A 9,433-nucleotide genomic window follows, 5' to 3' on the forward strand; every position below is an offset into this window, starting at 1 on the left:
TTATATTGAATATAAAAGAGCTCACCAGAAAAATAGGTATTTCTATGCTGTTTTCAAAGGTTACTTTTGTTATTATTACTTGCTAAGCTACAACCCTAGTTGGAAAAGCAGAATACTATAAGCCCGAGGGCTCCAGCAGGGAAAATAGCCCAGTGAGGTAACAAAATAAGGAAAGTACAAAAAAAGTAATTAACAATTAAAATGAAATATTTCAAGAACAGTAACAGCATTAGAATAAATATTTCATATATAAACTATAAAAACTTTAAAGAACAAGAGGAAAAGAAATAAGATAGAGTAGTGTGCCCAAGTTTACCCTCAAGCAAGAGAACCTCGAGACAGCAGAAGACCATGGTACAGAGGCTAAGGCACTGATTTTGGAGTGTCTTTCTCCTAGAAGAGCTGCGTACCATAGCTGAAGAGTCTTTTACCCTTACCAAGAAGAAAGTGGCCACTGAACAATTACTTTGCAGTAGTTAACCCCCTTGAGCAAGGAAGAATTGTGTGGTATTCTCAGTGTTGTCAGGTGTATGAAGACAGAGGAGAATATGTAAAGAATAGGCCAAACTCTTTGTTATATGTGTAAACAAAGGGAAGATAAACCGTAACTAGAGAGAAGGATCCAATGTAGTACTGTTTAGCCAGTCAAAGGACCCATAAAGGACCCCATAACTCTCTAGCATAGTATCTCAACGGTTGGCTGGTGCACTGGTAAAGAATGCTGCAGCCGAGTTGCTACTAAGAAGGTGTCCCATTCTCTTAAGAATTTTATGTATAATAATTGGCAGCAGCATAGGGATAGTTTAACCAAAAATAAGATGAGAGAAATTGCGAATGTTATATCGACTTGGAGGTATAACATGGTGCCCCGAAAATGGTAGACTACTCTTTGCGTCTCCGCATTGGTCACACTTGGATAACACATGAGTTTCTGCTGGCTGGCCAATACCAACCATATTGCGACGACTGTTTGATACCCTTGACAGTGAGGCATTTGTTGACTGAATGCCCCACTTATAGCACAGTAAGAAATAGGTATGTTTGAGGCTCGAGGTAAGGATAGTAGGTTCATTCTTGCCAAGATCCTTGGACATAGTGTCATATAATGCTAGTGGCATTTTTAAATTTACACCAGAAGCAGGTCTTCTGAATGCTATTTAACTTTTATAACATGTTTATTTTTCTGGTTTTAATTAAATATTCTTAGTCTTTATTTATAATAAACCACATCGACGTCAATGACCTTTGACGTCACGATGCCAGAGAACTTCAAATCATTCATTACATGCAAAAAATTCCCCCTGTTTATAGAGTGTAGTCTATCATCCACAGAATTCTGCAACCACAGGGGCTTGAGAAGTAATGACAGAGGATGAGGAGGTTTTATTGTTCTTTGTTGGTCTGTGATGTACTGTACATTCAAGTTTATTATGATATAGTGTAGGTATGTCAGAGAATACAAGTCAGGAACACTGCAGAGAGTGTGAATGGGCATCTGTTATAACCACTGTGAGTGATTGGTAATGTGATGGGTATATAGAGATAGAGAGCTAGGTAGAGGGTCATCCACAGAATGTGGGTACTGATTTCTTAATATTTTGTGAGGTCTTTATTGGAAAATGCCTAATGGGAATTTAAGCTCATACGTACTTGTGGTATAACTTGATTGATAAGGGTATGTTGAATTGGGTATTTTATATGAAGAAAAGGATTAATGTCATTAGCTGCAAAAAGATTATTATTGTGTGAGCGATAACTCGAGTAGGATGGCTATTTGGGAGATCCTCACGATTAGGGTCATAGCTAGTCACATTGTAGGCATTTTATTTTATACTACAGTATGTTATTAGTTGATAGAGTGGTGAGAGAGGTGAATGCTCGAGTGCTTGGACGAGGATTGAAACTGGTAGACGAGAATGAACATGAATGGGAGGTAAATCAGTTGTTGTTTGCGGATGATACTGTACTGGTTGCAGACACGGAAGAGAAGCTTTGCCGAATAGTGACAGAATTTGGAGGGGTGTGTGAGAGAAGGAAGTTGAGAGTTAATGTGGGTAAGACTAAGGTTATGAGATGTACGAGAAGGGAAGGTGGTGCGAGGTTGAATGGAGAGTTACTTGAGAAGGTGGATCAGTTTAAGTACTTGGGGTCTGTTGTTGCAGCAAATGATGGAGAGGAAGCAGATGGACATCAGAGAGTGAATGAAGGATGCAAAGTGTTGGGGGCAGTTAAGGGAGTAGTAAAAAATAGAGGCTTGGGCATGAATGTAAAGAGAGTTCATTATGAGAAAGTGATTGTACGAACTTTGATGTATGGATTGGAGTTGTGGGGAATGAAGGTGACGGAGAGACAGAAATTGAATGTGTTTGAGATGAAGTGTCTAAGGAGTATGGCTGGTGTATCTTGAGTAGATATGGTTAGGAATGAAGTAGTGAGTGGTAGAGCGGGTGTAAGAAATGAGTTAGCAGCTAGAGTGGATATGAATGTGTTGAGGTGGTTTGGCCATGTTGAGAGAATGGAAAATGGCTGTCTACTAAAGAAGATGATGAATGCAAGAGTTGATGGGAGAAGTACAAGAGGAAGGCCAAGGTTTGGGTGGATGGATGGAGTGAAGGAAGCTCTGGGTGATAGGAGGATAGATGTGAGAGAGGCAAGAGAGCGTGCTAGAAATAGGAATGAATGGCGAGCGATTGTGACGCAGTTCCGGTAGGCCCTGCTGCTTCCTCCGATGCCTTAGATGACCACGGAGGTAGCAGCAGTAGGGGATTCAGCATTATGAAGCTTCATCTGTGGTGGATAATGTGGGAGGGTGAGCTGTGGCACCCTAGCAGTACCAGCCGAACTCGGTTGAGTCCCTTGTCAGGCTGGGAGGAACATAGAGAGGAGAGGTCCCCTTTTTTGTTTCATTTGTTTAATGTTGACTTCCCCCCAAAATTGGGGGAAGTGCCTTGGTATATGTATGTATGTATGTTATTAGTGTTGAGTCTACTACATGAGTAAATTGGTACGTTCTGGGGTCACATTTTATAGTTATATTGCCCTGTAAAATGGCGAGTTCAACTCGGATACGACCTGACTGTTTTTAGTCATGTTATTTCTGCATTATGCCCAATGTAGTCCTTATGCAAATAAGAAAAAAATTTTTTGCTTATTGTCTGGGTTAAGTGTATGATACTTAATGCTGCTCATCTAGACATAATGCCTAATTTAGATAGTGCTAATAGTGCTAAAGAGATTTCTTATTAGTGTTCTCATATTGAATTTTTTTCTTTTCACTTTCTATTTTTCCAAAGGTGGAAGCTTTATCTCATTATCTTTTTACTGTATTTCAGATATGTACAGAGAGAATGCAACAGGAATTGGATAAAGAAGACCAGGCAGATGGTAGTGGTACTTCTCAACCTGACTCTTCACAGTCGCTTATGGAGGTGTACCTTGGTAGTCTAAAGCCATTGCAATTTGGTAAGTATTTTGTACAGAAACATTGGTTGCTTAAAGTGTTTTTATTTGCATACACAAAATATTTCCATGATTAAAAAGCCAAAATCACTACCCTGAGTATTTTTGTTCATACATATTTCAGAATTAAACTACATTCACCAAAGCACCTAAACCAGCAGGGAATACTCGCCTGCCAATAGTGCGACATTCACCCTTGTACTGCATTTAGCTTTATTTCTTTAATATTAAGGCTCTTTCTTTCCAATAACTCGTCTATCCCACTCAACCAACTCTCATATTTTTTATAGCATGTCTACTCTAGGTAACCCATGGTCTGATGGTCAAGATTCCTTTAGTAAAGAAACGTGTTTAAAGTACCAGGCAGAAATAGTGATATGAGCAAATTCCAATGAATTTGTTGGTCACAGCCATGGTAAACATAGACTACGGCTAGCTAATTCATGTCTCGTGCACACTATGCCTGAATTCCCATCTGGTTTAGGTTTTCATTTACATTTTACTTTATTTTCTTTTGTCCTCTAGGTTATCTTCCTGCTACTACTAAGTTCTATAATTTTCATCATCACTACTATTTGTAATCATCTCGGTCTTTGGTTCACAGTCTATATTTAGCCACTGGACACTGCATCACCTTTTTAGCTGCTGCATTCTAATACTAATCTTCCAACTATGTGGCTAAGAATCTTGAGCATTCTATTGTCAGACATTTTCAAAATCTACATTTTGTTTGTCTTTTCCAATATCTACTATATAAGTCCATTGTATAGATTAGTTGAGGCCTTATTCATATGTTGCAGTTTTAAGTCTGTAAACTACTGTAATGTGGTATTCTTAGTGTGTAGTATCTTTCTACTTCATACATGCCATAACAACTTTACTGTCCTGTTCTTCCACATACACCACTTTCTCTTCCATCCCAGCATGGTTTTGTTCCTTCCCTCTTCCCAGCCTATGATAGTGTTTTGTGTGTGTGTGTGTGTTTTTTTTTTTTTTTTTTTTTTGGCGGGGGGGTCACAAAACATGGTCAAATGGTGATATCTAGCACATCTCTGTAGTCACACTGACTACAGCTACATAAAAAACCACACTTTGTAGCAGTACTTTAAATTTTGGTAATTGAGCTTTGACAATTAAACCAAAATTACAGTAAACAAAATATAGATAATGATTTATCAATTTAATCCTTGAAAAAATAACATTTTAAATATGGGTCAAAATTTAGAATTAAGTGCCCTTCTGCTAAGAGTCAAGTCTAAAGGAAATGTTTGTCCCTCGAAAACATAAATCATTTGCAGCAATTCTATGTATGTATGTGTATACATGTATGCAGATATTTATTTATTTATTTATTCTGAACATCATCTTGTAGATTACCAATTATTACATTCTATACTCCTAAATAAGTTTCCCTCGATACCTTTCCCGTAACATTGAATTGACGGCTAAATAAGAAAAGGACTACATAACATGAGCCGAGGAGAAAGACCAGTAAAAGGGTGATCTTGAGACGTTTAGGTGCATTATTGAAGTGAAATATTCCAGACAGATAGTTCAGATATCAATTGTAATTCAAGTGATGAAATTTGGACACATTATTACCAAGAAAAGAATGTTAAAGATTGGTAGTTTACCTAGACAACTCTTTGGTGACTTGAAAATAAGGCAGTCTAATGTGAGGTCTTATCCCACTAAGAAGTACTGATCAGGTACATTCATTGTTTGTAAGACAATAATTGGAATTTTCCAAATCCCTTTACATCTTCCTCTTCTATGGTTCAATAAATCTGCCTGGCAGTATTATTATTCTTCTTCTTCTTCTTCTTCTTTGTCTACATCTTTTCCCACTTTTATGTGGGGTCGATGTTTCTGATCAGCTTTCCCCATCTACCTCTTATTATTATTATTATTATTATTATTATTATTATTATTATTATTATTATTATTATTATTATTAGCTAATCTACAACCCTGGTTGGAAAAGCAAGATGCTATAAGCCCAAGAGCTGCAATAGGGAAAAATAGCCTAGTGAGGAAAGGAAATAAGGAAATAAATGAATATCATCAGAAGCAATGAACAATTGAGATAAAACATTTTAAGAACAGTAACACCATTGAAATGGATCTTTCTTATATAAACTATAAAGAGAGACTTCATCCTGGTCAGCATAAAAATATTTGCTGTAAGCTTGAACTTTTGAAGTCTTACTGATTCAACTACTTGATTAGGAAGATCATTCCACAACTTCATCACAGCTGGAATAAAACTTCTAGAATACTGTGTAGTATTGAACCTCATGATGAAGAAGACGTGACTATTAGAATTAGCTGCATACCTAGTATTATGAACATTATGGTACTGCCCAGGAAGATCTGAATGTTAAGGATGGTCATAATTATGAAAAATCTCATGCAACATTCATAATGAACAAATTGAACGAAGATGCTTGAGATTAATATCTTGATCAGGAATAAGAATTTTAATCGACCATAAGTTCCTGTCCAATAAATAAAGATGAGAATCAGCAGCTGAAGACTAGGCAAGAGAACAAAACTCAAAACAAAGTAGAAGGAAAGAATTGAAACAGATTGATTGCTGAAGATCTTGTAGACTTTCTCAATAAGCCAATTTTTTTGCAATTGAAGAAGACACAGACCTAATGTGTTTCTCAAAAGTAGACTGGCTGTTGAGAATCCCCCTTAATATTTTAAGTCATACTGAGTTAAAGAAATATTAGCAAAGTTGAGGAACAACTATCCTTGACCTACTTATAATCATACTTTGAATTTCGTTAGGATTTAACTTCATGCTATGAAATACTATGCGTAATCTGTAGATTGTGTAGCAAGTTCCCATGTGAATGATGAAATGGGGAGACTATATTATAAATATCCATGTTCAGAATTTTTTAAAACTTGATATTAGTTGAAATTTATTTTATTAGAGAATAACTTTTAAAAAGTTTACCTTCTGTTCCAGATACTTTTGAAATGGTTGTTGAGGATCAAGAAAGGGGTATAAAGTTTGTTGTGTCACATCATTATGAAGGGTTGGTGAGAGGAGCCGGAGATCTCTGTATACCGAGAAGGATGAAGCGACTGGCGCAGGAAGCCGTCACTCTTTCCTCCTCGCTTCCGTTATCGTACTCGTCATCAGTTTTTGTTCGTACCGATCTTGATAGGTTAGATATTATGAAGGTGAGTAACATTGAATTAACTAATCATGTATGTATTTTCATTTCTATACAGCTATATTGGTACCTTGATTTACAAGTTTAATTAATTCTGGGAGCTCACAATCTGAAACGCTTTTATTCTAATATAATTTTTCCCAAAAGAAATAAAATAAATTTACTGGATGTATTCCATAAGTCCATAAATACACTTTTAATAACGGAATCACTTATTGCTCACAAAACTAACAAATCTTACATTATTTATTATGGATATTCTTTCGGTAAAGCAGGAAGGTAGCCAATTAGACTTATGGTGCGAGGTGGCAAGCCCACTCAGACACTGGGTAGGGGGTGGCTATGGGTACTAGCCACCTATATATACTAAAGGAACAGTGATCTAGTCACTTTTTCTTTTTGGCAACTAGAGAGCGGTTGTCTCCTCTCTCTTCCTCAAGGTTTAGCCCATAAAGGCTAAGCGCGATTGCTCTTAGTCAGAGTCTAACTCGCCCGTCTTCCTCAATGGAACGTTCGAGTAGGAGTGCAATAATTTTAACTCCTGGGCAGCCTCGTGGACTTCGGGGAGTAGTTGCTTCCCATAGCGAAGCATCTTCTCCTGCTGCTAAGGTGCCCTTCTTCCTTTCAGATGTATTGCAGGCTTGGCCATCCTTGGGAATTTTTACTTCCCCTTCAAAGGAAGTGCTTCTGCATCTCCTTCAATGTGGGGCTAAAATGAATCCTTCGCCTGTGGCTAACTTTGCCCTGGACATATGCGAGGTTCTCCTTTTGCCCTCTGAACAGCCTCCAGCCAACGACGAGCCTTCTGGCCATCCTGTGGCATCATCGTCAATATTATGAAAAGATAATGATTTATCAATTTAATCCTTGAAAAAATAACATTTTAAATACTGTGTCAAAATTTAGAATTAAGTGTCCTTCTGCTAAGAGTCAAGTCTGAGGGAAATATTTCTCCCATTAGGGATGTTTCCAGCCCACAGGCTAACCTCCTTCCTACTGCAGCTGTAGAAGATCTCCAGGTGTCCAGCGCTTCATTTGATCGTCAATCGCAGGGACAAGACTCATCAACTCTTCTTTCTGATCGATCATCTTCAGGACGTTGTTCACAACGATCCAATGATGAGATAAGAGATTGCAGATTATCCTGATCTTGGCATTCTAACTCTAGAGCTTTTTGCTCATGAAACTAAAGGTTATCAGGGTCTCAGCGTTCTTCTTCACGAATGCGTTCCTTTAAGAGTTCACGCTTACGATCACAAGACTCACACTTACGATCACGAGATAAACGATCTCGGTCACGATCTAGACGTTCACACGGGTCACCAGTGCTCCGATTCAGCAAATCTCTGATTCGTTATCTGCCCATCACTGTTTTCAACGGCTATAAGACCGAATTCTTATCAACGGAAGCACAGCAGAAAGAATTTTTTCATTACACTTCAGTTCCTTCTGTTAGGTCCTGCCTACATTAGACGGTAGTTTTTCTTGCTAGCGAGAAGGTTTTGATGGAAACCCCATACGAGAAAGCGCTAGATAGTAACCCCATACGAAGTGGCCCAATATATGGGTTTCGAGCAAACCCTTTATGGAAAACTCTTGTTCCTGAGAAGTTAAACTCTGACAGGTGTTTGTTAAAACTCCCAAAAGCCCATAAGAACTCCCTCTGCGGTGCATGTGCTCTCTCCAAGACAAAATCTTGAGGTTACTGCCACAAACATGGTTTCTACCAATTTTTGGAGTCAGCCGCATGCCGACATTGGGCACAACGAGTTCTTGTTTTACAAGATAGGCTTCCGAGACATTTTTTCATTTTACTTTTATATGGTTATTGTCTCAAGCCATTAGTCCTAACGGAGCAGTGTTGGCTTACGTTTACGAACGTTGGCAACAAACATAGCCACCTTCTCTTTGTTTACAAATGTTACAATTTCCTTGTGTAATAATGCCGCTATTCATCGCACATACATTATTCCCTTAATCGACTCAAATTAGTTTTTCAAATGTTTACTCAGAGGCAAAGCTTACAGCAGACGGGCTGGTACGTATGCGTGCAAGCGATCTTTCCGCCCACAAGGGCTATAGATAATCTTACAATTAGAACTCCATTCTAATGAGTTGCAATGGCTATATCCCTTACTAGAAACCAGGTCATAAAACAATTGTATAAAACAGGTTATACATTACTAGTCTAACTTCCTATAACCAGACATACTGCATATGCGATCTTTGATATTAGGCACTTTCTTCCTTCTTTTCCCATCAAAGGTCTTAGTTTTTAGAAAAACTTCGCATTAGCGAATCAATTTCCTAGAAGAGAACATACGATGCTTATGCCGTTTTTTTTTTTTTTTTTTTTTTTTTTTTTTTTTTTTTTTTTTTTTTTTTTTCAGGCCCCCGCTCTACTGTTCCCCTGTCCTGGACCCCCTGGGTCTCAGGCAAGATGCATTCCAACAATGTTGGGACCGCATAGATGTGTTCACATTTTACCCATTCTCTCTGATGAGAAAGTCCTCAACTAAGTCAAAATAAGCAAGAACTTGTCAATGACTCCAATAGCCCTGCTATTGCATCACACAGAATGGTTCTCGGACGTTCTGCAGCTCCCGACAAAGCTTCCAAGGGAACTTCCTTCACTACACGATCTACTCAAACAGCCACATGCCAACTTTCACAAAGTCGTAGCTTCGCTTCAACTTCTTGCCCGGAAACTGTGCAGCAACTCCTCTTTCAGAGGGGCTTTTCACAACGCATTACAGAAAGTATGTCTAGGCACCTCAGATGCT

At 38.2% G+C, this 9,433-nt stretch overlaps 1 protein-coding gene across 5 annotated transcripts in view; it reads left to right on the forward strand.

Moving 5' to 3' along the window:
- The window catches only part of Bruce (BIR repeat containing ubiquitin-conjugating enzyme), a 241,074-nt gene that overhangs the window by 216,764 nt on the left and 14,877 nt on the right, over nucleotides 1-9,433 (forward strand). For all 5 annotated transcript variants that reach the window (XM_068364131.1, XM_068364132.1, XM_068364135.1 and 2 more), the window contains 2 exons: nucleotides 3,333-3,462; nucleotides 6,440-6,657. In XM_068364131.1, the coding sequence (XP_068220232.1) occupies nucleotides 3,333-3,462; nucleotides 6,440-6,657 (348 nt within the window). The remainder of the gene's footprint in view (nucleotides 1-3,332; nucleotides 3,463-6,439; nucleotides 6,658-9,433) is intronic.

This window comes from Palaemon carinicauda, chromosome 41 (genome assembly GCF_036898095.1).
Source record: "Palaemon carinicauda isolate YSFRI2023 chromosome 41, ASM3689809v2, whole genome shotgun sequence".
Taxonomy (NCBI): Eukaryota; Metazoa; Arthropoda; class Malacostraca; order Decapoda; family Palaemonidae; genus Palaemon; species Palaemon carinicauda.